At 36.1% G+C, this 18,550-nt stretch overlaps 3 protein-coding genes across 6 annotated transcripts; 2 read left to right on the forward strand and 1 right to left on the reverse strand.

The window, feature by feature from the left end:
- The first annotated feature begins 600 nt into the window (after positions 1 to 600).
- On the forward strand, positions 601 to 12,123 carry LOC140962738 (acyl-CoA-binding domain-containing protein 4-like). Its single transcript, XM_073421702.1, has 18 exons — positions 601 to 823; positions 1,769 to 1,839; positions 2,529 to 2,592; positions 2,669 to 2,740; positions 3,152 to 3,346; positions 3,425 to 3,502; positions 3,846 to 3,935; positions 4,036 to 4,105; positions 4,582 to 4,643; positions 4,996 to 5,135; positions 5,444 to 5,570; positions 5,680 to 5,794; positions 7,511 to 7,599; positions 8,706 to 8,789; positions 8,875 to 9,060; positions 9,937 to 10,092; positions 11,251 to 11,310; positions 11,437 to 12,123. The coding sequence occupies exons 1-18, from the start codon at positions 650 to 652 to the stop codon at positions 11,623 to 11,625; spliced, it is 2,022 nt and encodes a 673-aa protein (XP_073277803.1). The 5' UTR covers positions 601 to 649; the 3' UTR covers positions 11,626 to 12,123.
- A 557-nt stretch (positions 12,124 to 12,680) lies between these two features.
- On the forward strand, positions 12,681 to 14,560 carry LOC140963581 (probable methyltransferase At1g29790). The gene has a single exon (XM_073422960.1). It carries the CDS (start codon positions 13,153 to 13,155, stop codon positions 14,512 to 14,514), a length of 1,362 nt encoding a protein of 453 aa, XP_073279061.1. The 5' UTR covers positions 12,681 to 13,152; the 3' UTR covers positions 14,515 to 14,560.
- A 678-nt stretch (positions 14,561 to 15,238) lies between these two features.
- Positions 15,239 to 18,481, reverse strand: LOC140963582 (probable protein phosphatase 2C 5). 4 transcript variants are annotated; one of them, XM_073422962.1, is made up of 8 exons: positions 18,344 to 18,481; positions 17,476 to 17,738; positions 17,194 to 17,365; positions 16,892 to 17,109; positions 16,677 to 16,784; positions 16,473 to 16,598; positions 16,159 to 16,388; positions 15,239 to 15,592 (listed from the first exon to the last, which is right to left on the reverse strand). In XM_073422962.1, the coding sequence occupies exons 2-8, from the start codon at positions 17,689 to 17,691 to the stop codon at positions 15,382 to 15,384; spliced, it is 1,281 nt and encodes a 426-aa protein (XP_073279063.1). In that variant the 5' UTR covers positions 17,692 to 17,738; positions 18,344 to 18,481; the 3' UTR covers positions 15,239 to 15,381. The 4 variants fall into 4 exon arrangements, with proteins under 4 accessions (XP_073279063.1, XP_073279062.1, XP_073279064.1 ...); XM_073422961.1 differs by having other exon boundaries at positions 17,476 to 17,732; positions 18,209 to 18,429; XM_073422963.1 differs by lacking the exon at positions 18,344 to 18,481 and adding an exon at positions 18,138 to 18,254.
- Positions 18,482 to 18,550: the final 69 nt, after the last annotated feature.

An 18,550-nucleotide genomic window follows, 5' to 3' on the forward strand; every position in this document is an offset into this window, starting at 1 on the left:
ATTTTGATACTTTATTTTTGCTTATTTTTTTTTAAAAAATGTTTGACTTTTTCAAAATTTGTCATTTATATTGTTAAAAATTGAGTGTTAGTCTTGTATTTTTTAACTGTAGACAGACAAGCTTTATATATATATATATATATAACGGAAAAGAATAAGAATAATGTTATAGGTATAACTAATATATCGTTACATCGATATTTACAACCATTATATCGCGATATTTTACTGTTATATCGCGAGATTTTGTATTCAATATGTAGTGAGATTTTGACAAATTGAAATTTTTCATTGAATTTTTTGTGTTGTACAAATTGATGTACAAATATGGATGTACATATAGCATCTCTCAAAGAATAAATAGACACAAAACAAGTCCATTATTTTTTAAAATATTTCCACAAAGCCAAATAAATTTACCAAACATCAACAATTCTCTTGAATGTGCTAGAGGCCGAAACTTGGGAATTCGAAGTTGATAGTTGGAAATATTAATAAGCAATATTAAATAATTTAATAATTTTGGATTATATCATGACGTGTTTGAGCTCTGTGTGCGATTTTAAATCTCGTTAAATCAAAATTTACCCTTTTTTTAATTAACTAACAAATCCGAGTTTCATTCAGGATCCAAATCCGGAAAGGCGTAATGTCTGCCGCGGCAACGATGGCGAGAACGCATTCCGGCCTTTCTTACCCGGAGAGATTCTATGCGGCAGCGACCTACGTTGGCTTCGGCGAATCTCCGAATTCCGCCGGTGAAGGCGTCATATCCAAGTTCTCAAACGATGCGGCTCTTCTCCTATACGCTCTCCATCAGCAGGTTTTTGTCCATCGCCGCCGAATTTTTTTTGTTTTTTATATTTTCACCTTCATTTCAGCTCAAACGAGTTGTTTGTTTCTCCTTGAATTCATTAAATTCTGGTTTGATCCGCTCGTATATAGTCAGTCCAGCTCGTGATTTTATTATTATTTTTTACCTTTTATGGTGTCAGGATTTGAATGTTTAGAATTGCGATGATTCCAATTTGAACATCAGTTTTATCCTAGTTTGCTTAATTCCAGCTGCTTTACTTGCAGATCCTTGAAATTTCTCTGTTTCTTTATAATTTGTTGGATGTATGAGTAATAATAAATTTAAAAAGCTGACGTTATTTTCACGTTTTTACCGATTACAGCATGCTTAAATGTCGTTTTACGATTCATACGTTTCTTAGTTTTTATTTTGATCGGATAATTCAAAGTTGAAGCATGCTCTTCATCCTGACTTTTAGCACATATGACCAGTGCCCAAGTTGTAAAATTTTCTTGATTTCCACTTCCTATCAATTTGATGTTGTAAGGAATTGGGTTGATTGTATGTTTGAATTCTATACATTCAAGCTTTTTGCCTGTCAATTTTTTAATTGCTAATTTTTCTTGATGTTGGGTTAATTTTTCTGAATGGTTGATTGTATAAGCTCTATTAAACGTTCATTATTGTTGTCTTAATATTATTTCCCTTTGCTTGAAAATTTCTTTTAGCATTTTAAGAGGTTTCTCGTGTTTTATTTTGGGTTTATTTTTTTATTTACCCAGAATGCAAAATTATTGTTCTTAAGGACATGATGATATTACACTTTTGTAAAACTGAATGACTTTTAGCGTTCTTTGTTTCCTAAAGAGCAGCCAATAACATGATTGCTGAATTATGTAGATTATTTTTCTTAATATTCTCAATCATTTTTTTTGGCCTTGAGTGCGTACTGATGTCTTTCGATGGTCTCAGGCAACTGTGGGGCCTTGTAACATTCCTAAACCTAGAGGTTGGAGTCCCATTGAGCAAAGCAAATGGACAAGGTTTCTGTTCTTAACCTTGATGAAATTTACTTATTATGCATGGTTTTGACTTTTTTCATTTTTTGGTTGGCGACAGGCCAACTGCTTGATCATTTGCATGTTCGAGTTAACAGGACTGTTGTTCTATGTACACTCTATAGACAAGGCTAAGAATGAAAAGTGATGCATAGAACCGAGCTTGGAAGGAAATACCAACATTTAATCGAAGTAGCATGAACTCATCATCGATCATTTGCATAATCAAGATCCATTGCAAGCACTTCATACTAATCGGGAAAAATTTCTAGTTACCAATATTCGTCATAGTCGTTGAACAATCAGTACAACTCTGTGCTTTTGGAATACATATTTGTACATGTACTAACTATAGCTAACTGAATGAAGTGAGAATAAAAATTATGTCATTGGTGTAGTCGTGTAGATACATGAAACTATTTTTTTTTTAAAATAGTTTTTTTTTAAAAATGATTGCTTTGCGACTTTAATATTTGTATAATTCAGGCATGCTTAAAAAGAACCTTGGATATTCACGGCTTTTGGTGCCTGCATTGTTTATGAGCTTGTTCCTATTTTTGTTTTGGATCAGTGGCTTCCGTCAGATTATATTTAAGTGAGTGTATATTTTGATTTTTTCGTAGTCCTGCTACAAACTTCATTAAATGTCTGTTTTTTTTTTAAATACCTTGAAGCTGGAATGGACTTGGTAACATGGTTTCCACAGAGGCGATGCGCCTTTTCGTTAAAATCTTGGAGGTTAGTACAAAATATTTTGTTGTGTGTTATAGTGCAACTTATTAGTAACATCTTGTATTCATCTGATATTGAACAGGAAGAAGATCCAGGATGGTATTCGAGAGTGTCAAACTCGGTGTCGGTGCCTGTTGTAGATACTGAATTGAATGTGAGTTGCCATGATATGAATTTTCTGCCATCTCTTAAGAATTCTAGTTTCCTTTTTTTTCTTTCTATTTTCAAAAGTTTCTGTAGATAATGTAATTATCAATTTTGTCGTCCAAAAATTGTGGGAAGCACGTCTAATTATCATTCAGAAATGGCTTGTCATGCAGTAAAATCTTATGTATCGTTATCTACTCATTTCTACATTTTAGTTTTCAAATACTTGCATGGATACCTTGAACCATATTAAATTCTGCCACTTTGTCTGTGTGTTTACTCTCATGTGAATGGGGGGAATTTATCTAATTATTTAGAAACACCTCATTGAGAAGTGGACATCTTTCCTGTATCTCTTCTATACTATCCTGGAGTTTGTTTTAAAGCTACCTCTTCCTCTGATTTTTTTTATACTCAGCATGTTCCAGAAGTTGCGGTGGTTTCTGAAAATGGAACTAATTTTCCAGAGACAAAGACCATCCTCGCTGAAAATGGCAACCATTCAGAAACCCAGGATAAAGACGTTGTATCTGAAGGCCTTGGAGTAGTTACTGTATATGACAACTGGGTCGTACCTCCAGTGTCTGGCTCACGACCAAAAGTTCGATACGAGGTGTTAAGTCTTTCATTTTCCTATTATACACATATGATTATGCTCTTCTTTAGTTGTAAATATTGATTACATGAACAGCATGGAGCTGCAGTTATTGGTGACAAGATGTACATATTTGGTGGAAACTACAATGGTCGTTACCTCAATGATCTCCAGGTTTTGGCATTTTGAATATTGATTTTTGTTGTTGCTACATTTCCTGTAACTTTAGTATCATAGACTACGGAATGGCTCTCACAAGAAATAGCTTTATTTGAACCAGATTGACACTATGTTTTCCACAAAGTGAGATAATTCAGAAATATTTGTAGTATGGTGCACAAGCAAAACCAAACTGTACAATAAAGCTACACAAAGATGTGTTTGGCGTCTATTATAATTCTTACATGTTTGGATTCCTGTATAATTAACTGTCGCAACAACCAAGGATTGTACTGTACTGTCTAGTTTCAGCCAGGATTTCTTTGATATTTAATTTATTTTTCTTGTTGGGGTTTAGGTTCTGAATTTGAGAACTTGGACCTGGTCCAAAGTTGAAGTTCGGGCAGGTACTGATGGTATAGCAACTGCCTGTGCTGGGCATGCGTTGGTAAGTTTGGACATTTTAGCTGAATTATCAGATATGAAGTTCATTGCCAGGAAAAAATTCTCTTATCTGGTGTTACATGTTTGCAACGTCATCTCTGTAGATACCATGGAATGAAAATAAGCTTCTTTCAGTCGCTGGACATTCCAAGGACCCTTCTGAAACAATACAAGGTTTGTGTTATTATTATATAGCATATTTATGTGTTCTATGTAAGTTTTAATTTTAATTTTTTAAATTTCACTAAATTAGATGTTGGAAATTTCTTCCGAATTAATTTATGATGTTAAAGAAATGTGTTAAGCATCTGTTCGGTTCAGTTTTTTGTCTTATTTAATCCAATAGACACTTTGGTTTTATCACGAGACATTTTTAATAAAAGAAACTAACAAGGTGTACACTGCACATGTGTATATTTAGTTTCTATGCATGTTATCACCATTTATAACCATGTGAATTGTAGTTAAATACAGTTGTTGCTTTGAATCTATTTACTTTTGTTTTCTCAAATGGTTAGTATTTCAAATAATCTGTCTTGGATCTTGGAAGTGCCTTTCTGACTCTGATCTGAGTTTATGCTTTGTCTGTCAATGGTTCACATATTTCTTTTATTTTTTCTGAGAAATTCTTTACTGGTATATGATGACAGTTAAGGTGTTTGATCTGCAAGCTTGTACCTGGTCGATGTTGAAGACTTATGGAAAGCCTCCAGTAAGTTTCTGTCATACTACGATAATGTTTAAATAGAAAATGTTTCTAGATATATGGTTTTCATGATTCCTACTTCTTTCGTGTATATTGCTTGTGGATATCAGCTCTTGTTCAAGTTCAACAACCAACATCTTGTTGCGCAAAACTGTAAAAAATTACATAAGACTTGAGTTTTGGTTAATACGCATTCTTTTCCAGTGGCTCGATTTCATCATCGTGAACTCTGGTCTGTCTGTGCTTGTGTTTGTGAGGACATTGTTTTGAAACGAATGTTTTATATACCTTATGATAAAAGAACTTAAGTTTGCTGTTATTATTAAAGCTGGTTCTCATGTTTGTCAATTCTCTGTAGGTCTCTCGTGGAGGGCAATCAGTGACCCTGGTGGGAAAAACTCTAGTCATATTTGGTGGGCAAGATACAAAGAGATCTCTGTTAAATGACCTGCACATTCTGGACTTAGAAACCATGACCTGGGATGAAATGGACACAATGTAAATCCTTTTGTTTTGGCATTTTGAGAATTAAATTATTTGGCATACAGACTTGCATACATATTTCGGAATGATTCTTGAATTGCCTTGCTAAGACACTGAGAAACTGATGTTCTAAAAGATTCGTTACTTCCCCTCTTGTTATTATCGATATCGTGAATGTGTGCTGCTTTAAAGTGGTATAAGTATGATAATTTTTCGGTTTACCCTGAATCTCTATATCAGTCTTAGAAACATTTACTCAAAACAAATTAGTATGTCAGCAAGTTTTTGCATGTACTTACTTCTAATTGCTACCAATTTCATAGGGGAGTGGCACCTTCTCCAAGGTCTGATCATGCCGCTGCCGTACATGTAGATCGTTACCTTCTAATCTTTGGTGGGGGCTCACATGCTACATGCTTTAATGATCTTCACGTCCTTGATCTTCAAACTGTGAGATAAATTATTTAATTACGTAACTTACTTGGTTCAAGTCCAAATGAATTTCTTGTTTTAATGAAATATTCATATATGCATCATCTTCTGAATTTGGTGGGGGTAGATGGAATGGTCAAGACCAACACAGCAAGGTGAGATACCTAGTCCTCGTGCTGGTCATGCAGGTGTGACCGTTGGAGAGAATTGGTTCATTGTTGGTGGAGGAGACAATAAGAGTGGTAAGATTATATACCTAATTTAGTTTCAGAAATAACAAATTCGACAGTTTATTTATCTTCAGATTTAGTCTTAAAATGAATTATATGTTCTTTGCCTACAGTTGGTCATGTATGAAAGTGTTGTATTTCTTGAAGAACCGCGAGTTCCATGTGTTTCCTTATAGCATGTCTGATGCCTCTAAGAATTTGGAGCTGGCTCCCTTTGTCTTTTACTACTAGATAAGCGTGGAAAGTTGTCACAGTATAGTGGAACATGTGCTCTGGGGTTAACCGACCAACATTATCTTTATAAAGTGGTTTTCCTTGTGTTCAAACTCATCATTTTTCCCTTTTTCCTTCTTTTTTGTAACACATGGCTTTTGAATTTTACCTTATGATGAAGTTTGCTTAAAAATGGGGTAGGATGCAATTCCAGAGAGTATAAGTTAAAATTGGGCATTTAGTAAAATAATTGTTAAGGTGCAATAATTCTCCCTGCTGGGTCAAGCGATCGAATCATGACGTTTGGGCTGCTATGCGATTTAAAAGATTTGAGTTGCAATATTACCACTAGATATAACTTTTGATATAACGACAAACACTCGGTACTAAAATTGGTATTAGAGTCAAGGTTATAGGTTCGATTGTCTTTTATTGCAAGGAGTGCAATTATTGGGCGGGAGATTGTTGAGGTTCAATAATTGTTCCTGTTGGGTAAACGATCGAACGATGACGCTTAGGTTGCTACTAGGTTTAAAAGATTTGAGTTGCACTATTACCACTACCTGTAACTTTTGGTAAAGCGACAACCGCTCGGCCCTACAATAACAGTAGAATGGATGTGCTCGAGCGGCGTAGTGGCATCTCCGCTCTCGTCTAGTATCTCTAGCCTCTTGCATTTCATTCTTAAAATACACGTTCTTTCAATTGAGTCTTATATCTACTGCAATAGATTTCTATATATTTTCCCACTTTTTCGCTGTCGTTTATAGTTTTCATCTAGCACCTAGGCTCAAAAGACAACCCTCGCACCTAGGAGCATGTCTAGGTGCAGGCCTTCACTAGGGTGTGTACCTTGGCCTTGAGCAGGCATCTTGGCGAGCTTTAAAGACTTGGCACACATTAAGTGTGAATTAAACTAAAGCATTGCAAATTTTATGAGAAATTTGATGTAATAGTCATTCATATTTATTTGGATGTCAGAGAAATTTTTTTTTTTATTGTTCCTTGATTTGCGGAGCACTGATTTGATGGTATTTGCCATAATACTGTCATAAATCAAACTTCTAAAAGGTCATTTCATTAATTATGATTTACTGTGTGTCACTTCAATAAAGAATGAAACTTGAGTTTAAGCTCCAGGGAAATCTGCACATTAATTTGCCTTGTGCCTTTAACATCTATGGTTCCACCGGCTGTTACCAGAATGAGCATGTTTTCTGGTCTGAATTGATGAACTTTTTTGTTATTAAGATATTCGGTAAGTTTGAGATTTTGATTATCTAACACATTTGCTTTCTGCTTGAGTATCCATGTTGTGGATCAATTCTTGTTTTTGCATGTGTTCCCAATAAGAGTCGGTTATATTTTTGGATGAATGCTATATAGTTGATTATTAGTAAGTTTTTTCCTAAATGTTACTGATTTTTCCTAAATGTTACTTGTGTGAGATACCCTTAGGCCTCAACTTGTTTTGAGGTTCTCATTCGGTTTCTCAATTCTTTATTGCATTTACAGGAGTTAGTGAAACAGTTGTCCTTAACATGTCTACATTGGTGTGGTCGGTTGTAACTATTGTTCAAGGAGGTGTTCCTCTTGCTAGCGAGGTACTTCACATGGGAAAACCTTTGTACGGAACCGAGAAATTTCGATGTCATGCCCCATGTTTGTTACATACTTGTCAATGCATTATCGTTGTATGGCACTAAACAATGATATAGATAAGTTAAATCATCTCAGTTTTGTCCTCTTGAATGCATTCAGTAGAGTCGGAACTTAAGCGTCAGTAATACTGCAAGCATGCCATTCACTCACCTGATGACTAAACATGTATGAGTGGATGATTTATTGCCTGATATTATTCATGAACGTTTGTGAATTTGCTTATTCTTTGTCCATTCCTCGTCCTTACTTTTCCAATTTAAACCTTAAAAAATATCTTTTTAGGCCGCGGTGGTTATATGTGCTTCCTAAATTTTTTTCTTTGTTCTCGACACTGATTCAGTTCAAATGATAGTCTATTCTGTACTAATGCACAAAATGAGTTTGTTTTAGCTTGTATTCGATATCAAATGAAACAATTTGTTGGGATCAAACTCTTACCACTAGGTCAAAAGTTATAGTTGTTAGCTAATGCGCAACTTTATTTTATTATACTTGTGGCAGCGCAGAGTGCACCTACTTGAGTACTAATGGGTCGGGCTGTTAGGCCCATGAGTCTGGGGAAGTGCGTGTCTATCTGCTGGTACTGTCTCACATTCCTTAGAGATCAGTCTTACCCTTTCTTTACCATCGGTCCTGTCCCTAGCAGAGACATTATTACCTGTTAAGATCCGGCGTCACTTTTTTTACGGTCCACCTAGCTAACCAGATTAAGTAACTCAACGTCAACAGTTTGACGCACGAGAACTTCTCAGGAGGTCACTCATCTCAGTACTACTCTCACTCATGTACGCTTAACCCAACACAATTTACTATAGATAATAACTTTTCTATTTACTGTGACGAATGCATCTCTGTATAACAAGGGTGACATGAATTGTAGGAAGGATTTTGATTGTTTATAATGCATCGTTTATAATGTTTGTCGATTAATTTCACTTGACTATCTATTGATATACAACCTTGCTATCATGAATGGATGGCTATGCATTTATATAATTACTTCAACTGCTAGTCGACTATGACCACACTAGTTTTATAATTTTTTTAGGGCTTAAGTTTGGTCCTGAGTTCCAATAGCAATGAAGACATCCTGGTCTCATTTGGAGGATACAATGGGAGGTACAACAATGAGGTCCGAATAACCCTTCACCTTTTCCCTTTTTTTGCATCAAACGGAATTGAGTTTCTTCGAATCCTTAATATGCCTTTGGTTTTAGGTCAATGTACTTAAACCAAGTCATAAGTCAACCTTACCATCAAAGATGGAAACACTAGTGCCAGATAGTGTCTCAGCTGTTCAAAATGTTACAAATGCTACCAGAGATGTGGAGTCTGAGTATGAGGCAGGTCAAGAAGGAAAAATCAGAGAAATTGTGATGAATAATATTGATTCAGAGCCAAGTGTAAGTATTATTGCACAATTATTCCCCTCGACCTATTCTCTGGTTGCCTTATTCTTGTTCGTCGTCCTGATACTTATTTAGAGAGTATTATGGCTCAATATTGATTTTCCTAATAGAATGTAAGCTATGCACTTTAGTATTTAAAGTTCCCAATTGTTTTTGGTTCTGATGATGATAAAAAATGTATATATACATATCCAATGTCTGAACTATTGCCTTTTGTAATTTAGAGCGAAAACCATGATATTAGTTTCCTTCTTTCTGTGTTATTTGACGTCACCTGCGAAATCAATTGGTTCAACAATTTTTTTGCTGTATGGTGTAAGTGTTACTTTCTAAATTGTCCGATCTATGCAGTCATGAAATTTATATCAAGGTAGAAATGGCATGTGGTATATGAAACAATGACTCATAAAAAAGAAACAAACTGAGAACACCAGTTCTATTAGGTTTTTTGAAAGTTGTTCGACAATTTGAGCTGGGGGTTTTATAACTTCAAAAAATTCATTTACTGAAGAAAGTATTTTTTTTTCTTTTCACTGCTAAAATTATTGGATTTCATTTCATTGGTTCTGATTATGATTACATTTTTGAAGAAAGTAGAATATTTAATTCATCATCTTTTTAATAGATGTGCATGATAATTTATGAGTTTTTGTCTCTTAGATACCCCATGTCCTCTCTTTTCCTCCTTAATTATGCCCGTTTACTTATATCCAAACTAATGCTTGCAATGTTTTTTGTTGCAAAGCGTATTACCTTTAACTTTCTTGAGAGCAGTTGCGGAAATTTTTGGTGCTCATGCAATAGTCATAGAGATCTGTTTACTGTATTACTCCTCTCAAGAAGTTATAGCATGTTTGTTTTCGTTCACAGATTACCAAGATTGAAGAAAGAAACACTAGTCATCTTTCATCCCTTAAAGCAGAGAAAGAAGAACTAGAGTCTTCTCTCGCAAAGGAGAAACTGCAGACACTACAGCTGAAAAAAGAGCTGGCAGAAGCAGAAACTCGAAACACGGATTTGTACAAGGTACTCTCTTGCTTTATCAGTGATATCTAGTGGAAATAGCACAATGTTTCTTTAGCCAAGAAAAGCTAATCCATGTTGTGCACAAACTAGAGGAATTGAGGTCATTCATCGGATTTGTGCACTTTACTTTTGAAATTTGGCCTTGTTTCTTTAGCCAAGAAAAAGATAATCCATGTTGTGCACAAACTAGAGGAATTGAGGTCATACATCAGATTTGTGCACTTTACTTTTGAAATTTTGCCTCTTTTATTAATGGGCTGCTTTAGATATCTTATTGTATATTGCCTCGTTAGATAATGGCTGCTTTCAATATATTTTTGTGTTAATTCTAGGGGCAGCCATATGATTGGCACAAAGAGTTGTTATACAATTGCACAAAACCAATGGTTGTACCTCCAAACTCGATTGTCTAGGCCCCTATGCATCATGCATACAAGGGTTTTTGAGTTGCTGAAATCTATCATGATATCTTTAATTCAAAACCGCTGAGTGTTTTCTAGCTTATGATAAGAAATTAGCATTTTTTAATAAATTTTAGCTCCATGTTTACCATTGTTTGGGCATAAGAGAGCTTTTGATTTGATGAGTTTGTGCACCCAATGTTTTAGCAACGATCTGGTCACCTGGCTTTTTACCAAAAGCATTTGTCGAGTTGGGTGTCAACCAAAGGTTTTGTCCCACTAATCTGGAAGGACATTTTCGTAAAGCAATACTTTTCAACAATCTATCGCATCTTGTTTTACTCAAAATATGGTATCTAAAAACTGAATAATATGAAAATGCATTCATTTCTTTCGCATTGCTCTGATTGATAATACTATCGAGTGAAACTAGAGATCTAAAGAAAAACATAAACTAGACTAAATTAGTAACAAGTAAACTTTTTGTATATGTATCTCCAGATATTTTGGAGATAATATAGTAATCGTAAAGCCTGAGACAACCCCAAAAGCAATTGGCCATAATATGATCAGCTTCGTAAGCAGACTTGGCGCAAATTTCCTGAGAAACGAAGTCATAGGCATGTAGGTTTAGTGCCAAACCGATAACATCACTGCTCCTGTCGCTATCACAGAACCGTACATAAGATTTTCACCTCATATGGCTCCTCATATGTCACAAATAAGGACTTTTCAACATTATTTTGATGTGGCACAGGAACTCCAGTCTGTGAGAGGTCATCTTGCTGCAGAACAATCTAGATGTTTCAAACTTGAGGTGCGTGTACCATAAATTAATACCTATTTCTTAGGCACATAATTACTTTGTAAATCTTGCTTCTTTTGATATGTTCTGATGAAATCTATGATTGTTTGAGTTCATAGTTTTTTCTTGAACATACAGGTAGATGTTGCCGAGCTACGCCAGAAGCTGCAAACAATGAAAACCTTACAGAAGGAACTTGAAATCCTCCAGCGACAGAAAGCTGCTTCTGAACAAGCTGCTTTATATGCAAAAGAAAGGCGTAACTCTAGCGGTGTATGGGGGTGGCTTGCTGGAACACCATCTGAGCATAAAGTCGACGATGCTTGAGTGTTGCCTAAATAGCAATGCACATCAATAGGTTTGGGACACGTCGTTTCGAGTTCTCCTTAAACCTCAAATATACTTCTAATAATCCTTTTCATTGCAGAGCAAATAGGAATTGATCTAAATTTCTTCTGCATAGATCAACGGGATTCATGTTGTAGATGGAACTGCATAGGTGCGTAAAATAGGTTAGTGATGTATACCATATAATGCAGTGATTACTCATGAAACTTTGTGTACGGAAACGAGGATTATTTGAGAGGAAATACATATACATCTGCTTGCGAAAAGTATTGATCGAGTATAGTGCAGTCATTTGTTGTAGTTTCTTTTTTTTTAATGACACCTACAGCAACAGTTGCATTTCGTATGTGTAAATAGAGGTCTTCTATCCTTCACCAAGAGATTTACTTCCGGAAACTGTTAGGTTTATAAGACGGGATTCAACATTCTTGTATCATCTTAGATTTGACTGAAGTTTTACAATAATATGAGTTGAAATTCTTCATCATCTTATCTTACGAGTTAATTAGGAGTGTCCCATTCCGTGTAGAATAATCATTGGATTGGGTTAGATCTCACCAAAATCGCTGTTTACTCTCTCGTAAAATTCGTGACGGCATCATATCAAACCTGAGATTAAATTAGTGAAACATGTGTGAAATACTAAACCGAGAAGTATGCGTTTACATGCAGGCTACATACATCTCTTTTTCATAAATTTTCTTTGACGGCCTAGTTGAGTCAACTTGTTATTTCAAAGTAAGAGTTCTGGAAGAATTTTTGAAACGTTTGTGCTAGAAATTTTTTTTGGAAGTTGATGTATGTTCTTTTATTTAAAAGAGTGATTTAGGTTATGAATATTTTTTGAACTTGTCATTTTTTTGCATATCGTGTTTTCTTTTTAAGCATAGGGGTGTCAGCCAATTCAAGCCTATTCATGAATCATTTGACATAAAATTTTATACCATGATGATAGGTCGAAAGTTCGTGAGAACTTGAGTTATTTTTAAATAATGAAAACTATTATATGTAATTGACTTCGCTACTCAAAAATGGATCCAACCTCCTCTTCATACATAGGAATTAATTTTTAAGATCAACGGAGACCAAGGAATATCTCGTGAAGCAATATTTTCGAACATTGCAAACTCATGGAATACCCGTTCCACTACGTCACGTGGTGAATGCTTCCCACATCCTATACATCGCCAAGTTTTTCTCACTCACACATAAATATGTAGTGTTGCGCGCGCCTGCGTACCGTTTTTATAACGATTTACTTGGTCACGATCGCGGAGTTTTAAAAGTTCCATCCATATATGAGTTCTTGGTATGTAGAACCACTTGAAAGATGCAAGCTTGTTGGCATTAATCGATACTAGGATTTCGGATTCGATCGACTGTTTTAGCTAAAAAAAAAAAAAGGGGGTGAATTGCACAAAGAATGTCATTGTAGACCATTCAAATCAGAGCTGAGGAATAGTGATGAGAAAATCATGAATTCCCAAGGCTAAGATAGGAAAAGAGATGGGTTCGCATCATATTGCGTTTGGAGGGTTGTTTATCATCGCAAGCATCTCAAGTTTATCCATGTTTTACTTGGCCAGATTCTTGTTGCAAAATGAGGAGATTTGCATGCATTCCAATGGCTTGAATCATGCTAATGAAGAGTCCGACGACATGGTGATAACAGCTCGACTCAAGAAAGTACTCGACAACATGGAACGACTTCAAGCCAAGCTTGAATCCACCGTCCAACAAATGGAGAAAAACCCAGAGAAGTTTCACGCAAACTACATTTCCGGATCTGGATTCAAGAAATTCTTGGAAAAAGAAGTGATTAGGCCACTCTATAGTGCCTACATCCCGCTTATGCAGATCCAGGAGTCGAGAATCGAAGAGAACAAGAATGCGACACTACGGGGAGATCCTATGATCAAGACTTTTGTTTCTGAGGAGCTTAAGAAGTATATAACCCCTAAAGAAAACCGAGTAGGGACGATTAACTTGTATGAGACGGAGAAAATATACAGCACGATGGGGTACGGTTGTGTGTCTATGAAGAAGGAATTAGAAGAGTACATGGATTATGAGATTGGCTCGAACTGCAAAGATGATTGGAACTTGGGGCAGACACTTATGATTCAAGGGTGTGATCCGTTGCCCCGGAGGCGGTGCTTGGCTAAAGCTTCAAAGCTTTATTTGAAGCCTTATTCAATCAATGAATCCCTTTGGCGGATGCCTGAGGTAAGAAATGTGAGGTGGAGTAACTATCAATGCAAAAACTTCGAGTGCTTGGCAATAAACAACACGAAGCACGATTATTCCCCGTGTACCGGATGTTTTGACATGGCAAAGGAGAAACTTAAGTGGATCAACCACACTGCACAACCCATATATTTTGTTATCAAGGATGTTTTGGCACTCAAGCCGGGGGAAATACGAATAGGGCTTGATTTTAGCATTGGCACGGGGACATTTGCTGCGCGAATGAGGGAACAGGACGTTACAATTGTGTCAATGGCAATGAACTTGGGAGCTCCATTCAATGAAATGATAGCACTTAGGGGATTGATCCCTTTGTATGTGACCTTGAATCAACGTCTCCCATTCTTCGACAACACGATGGATTTGATCCATACGAAAGGAGTTTTGGATGGATGGACCGATCTGCAGTCGTTGGATTTTGTCATGTTCGATTTGGATCGTGTGCTAAGGCCTGGGGGATTGCTCTGGATTGATGGGTTTTTCTGCAAAAGAAAAGATTTGGATGAGTATTTGTTCTTGTTCTTGCAGTTTGGGTATAGGAAACACATGTGGGCTGTTGCTCCTAAATCAAAGGATGAGGTTTTCTTATCTGGTTTGCTAGAGAAGTCTAATAGAGGCTAAATCATTAGTTCTATTAAAATATAAGTAAATGAAATATTGTTTAAAATATGAGGTCTATCTTGTATCAAGAGCCTTTATTTAATTAAATTTTCATTTTCTTGAAAATGATCCACACACACACGCACACACACGATCATTGATTGATTATATATATGATTAACTATATAAGATATGGTGTCCATTTTGTTTGTTGTTTGATTCATCAATTGAAGCTGTACAAATCCAATATACATCCACCAAATATCCATTTTATAATATCTATAATAATGGAAAAATATATAACAAAACATGAGAACATATTTTTTTAATAAAGAAAATTAAAAATATAATATTTTTATGTTTTCAACTCTCAAAAAATTCATTGTCATCGAGCACGTGCATATTTTAGAACATAGAGAATTAACGTGTGTAAGAATATGATCGCAAAGACGAAGTAATGAGCAATACGATGTATCTCTTCTGGATGTATGATTTCTTGTTCTACGCATATTTACAAGAAAAGGATCGTCAGAGACGCAAGTGAGGCTAGCAGCATACAAGTGTTAAAGGATAACATGGGCGTGGCGAAGAAGATTCACTAATAAAACTGATGAAACATAATTTGTGAACATCATTTCTTTACTTACAATCTCAAGCTGTTAGCAATCAGAGTTCATATGTATTACTGGCACATCTCTTTCGGGTAAAACATTAGTCACACATAGGAACCGCGACAAAATGGACAGACTTCTGACAATGATATCTACCAAATTACAAAATAATTTCTTACAAACATCTGATTGATCACTGCAGATGGAAAACCAAGAATCAAAAAAGCCACAAAAGAATACTGATATCATATATTTACCACATTACCAAATTAGGCGGTCACTGAAGGTGTACTTTTTTTTTCCCTTCCATGGCGTCTTTCTTTCTACGACAGCTTGCACAGAGGAAGGGGCCCTCCCATGGTCTTGATGCAGGTGAGAAAAATGGGCCCGAGTTAACAGATAATCCCTCACCCGGCGGTTGATGCATTTGGCAAATAGCACATCTAAAGAGCCCGGATTTTGAATCGAGAGGAAAATCCATACCCAGTCTGCCACATAATTCAGTTGGTGTTAAAAGGATTGCCAAAGCATTTTAGGTTTTCTTTTTCCTACAACAACTAAGAATGATGAAACACAACCCATCAATAGCTCTTATGTATGACTAGAAACTACAAGAGCATTTCCACAATTTGTTTGCAGACACCCAATAAGGTCGCATTATGTGAAGTAGAAAGTAACAAAACTAAGATTTTTTTTAGAGAAGAACAAAAAAAGATTTTGATATACTTCAACTGAGCATAAGCATTTAACCTTTTGGGTATTTTTACCAAATCACTGAAACAACAAAAATGAATATCACATGTCAAACATAAATAACTAAAACTGAAGGATCCATCTGTCACTTTAGACCCTCAAATTGTTATGTGTAAAAGGAAAACATAAAAGGAGCGTTATCAAGGAATAAAATCTTTCAAACCGATTAATATGCAGATGAAGTCCGAACTGTGAAAAAATCTTTACATGTTACTCCAGCAGCATAAAAACCCTAAACTTGTCCAACGCGGCATCCTGACTGAAGGAAGGAGAACTGTCCTAAAAAAACTAGTAATGATACCTCTCAGCAAGCATTGCAGAACCCTCCTCAAACAATTCCTCAACTGCTCCAACTGAAGCTAGCTTACTAGTTCCCTTCATCGAACTTTGGGACCGTTTTCTAAAGACAAGCGAGCTTAACAAATTTTGCTTCTTTTTCGGTGTTGGGGGTAAAACAGGTCGATCATAAGGAATAATATCAACAACCAAACAGGTTGTATCATCCTTCAAACCTCGTGACCTAAGGGCCTCCTGCGATTAAGATTAACACTTCTCAATATAATAGCACAGAAAACCTAATTGAAGTAATCAGAGTTCTAAATTTTTAAAAATTACCTTGACAACTAACTTTGCAGCAAGTTCTGCAGGTAAACCTCGGCATGACTGAGCAGCCAAATCAGATGATAATGCATCCCATATCCCATCAGATGCAATTATAAGTCTACCCCCAGCATTTGAAAGCTAAAACTCAAAATATATAAAATAAGAATTTTCATTATTTCAGCAGCGTAATAATCTTTTAGGCTAACACATGAATACCTTCACTTGCTTAACATGAGGAACAGGGACAATGAACTCCCCAACGTCTGTATCACCAATTGACCTTGAGAGACACAATCCACCAGGCCAACAACGTAATGGACCAACCTAAACATCCAACCACAAAATATCAGCACTTTATTCAGATATGAACCTCTACACGCTGGCACTGTGATTTATAAAAGCTTAAAAGAAAAGGATATCGATCAGTATACCTCACTGCCTCCAAACACATTTAGCCTCCCTACTTCACCACCGCTTGCAGTTACTCGTTCCCGTTCTTCAACATTTTCTTCCAAACGGTGGTCAACTGTTAGGAGAGAAACAACCCCTCCTTGGGTGTCCAATATGCACCGAGAATCTCCAACAGATGCTACTGTCACAGTCCAATCATCAATTACAACAAATGTAACGGTTGTCCCAGAAGTCTCTCCTGTCATCATATCAAACAGCCATGATAAAATCAATTAACCATAAAGCAGGAAAAAGTTGCTCAAAACAGAATACTTTCACGTGCCTCTCTGCTGAAATTCTATATCAGTTTTCACAAACCCTGCTACTAATGCCCTGGGGAGGGTTTGGAGCCACTCTTCCCTGCCAAGTTCTTGAGGAATAGCACTCAACACGTTGTTCAGTAAATTTTCTTTGGTAAATATGGCAGCTGATATACCATTATGCCCATCAAAAATCTATGACAATTAACAACCCAAACTAAGCAAACAGTATGAAGTAGACATAATCAATCATTCAATTCAATCCAAACAAAATTCAAACAACTTATCAAAAGATCTCTATATACCGCAAAAACTGAGAAAGACGTTGATGGATCACCCGGAACCCTTTCGCAATCTGGCTTGATCAAAAAATAATCCTCTCCTTTCTTGGCCAGGTCAGACTGTCCATACTTCACAGTCGGCTTCTCCACCTTCTCATTTCTCAACTCACGACCAATCAAAGTCCCGAGTGCAATGGGTTGTTGTATCTGCTTCATTTTAGATACCTCTGTCCCGCTCATTCTACAAATTTTTGGACTTGCATTCCGGAGACATTCATTTCCTATCCCTGATAGCGGGAAAAAAGTGTAAAATATCAATGACCATAAATACCTTGACGTCACATCTAACTAAAAATTTCGATCAATTGCCCGATAACAGGGGGAGAAGGACTCCATCATTGTAAACTGATTAATCAAAAACAAATTATCTTGACGCTCATTTGACATCTTATGCATTAACAGAACCCATCTCATTGAAAACCATTTCTTGATAGCAAACCCCTGCAGTCTTGTAAATGACACGATGCAGAAAGTGATGTATTTTCTTGATTTTGACCACACTAAAAAGAGACAACACACGGTGCACTAAATTTATTCACTGAAGCTGCATCAACTACTTTTCCTATCAATAAAAAGGCGGTAGCATAAATCAAAATTCTGCAATTACTTCTTCGATGCACACCTACATTGATTACTTCAGCAGACAAAGAACGCAAATGAAACCAAAAAGATCCGATAAATCAAATAAGTGGTTCACTGCTGCCTCTATTGGTCTCCAAATTGGACATGATTGAACAAATCCATCCCGCACAAAAACAGAAAAATGTGGACAACAGTATTCCCTAGAAGATAGTAGAAAAAGAAAAAAAACAACAAAAATGCAAATGCTCACATCCAATGCGGTAGATCGAGAGAGCTCAGAATTGGAAACCCTAGACAGAGAAAGAGGGTAGTGTGGAGAGAGAAAGTAAGCAGCTTTGCTTTGCTGTAAATAGATTGGCAGACGAAAATCTAAGGAGAGAGATAAAAGCGCGTTAGGGGCCAAATTCGGCAGATTAAGACACCTTAATAATTAATTTTTAAAAATATTTATATATTT

The sequence above is a fragment of the Primulina huaijiensis genome, chromosome 17 (genome assembly GCF_012295235.1).
Source record: "Primulina huaijiensis isolate GDHJ02 chromosome 17, ASM1229523v2, whole genome shotgun sequence".
In the NCBI taxonomy this organism is placed as follows: Eukaryota; Viridiplantae; Streptophyta; class Magnoliopsida; order Lamiales; family Gesneriaceae; genus Primulina; species Primulina huaijiensis.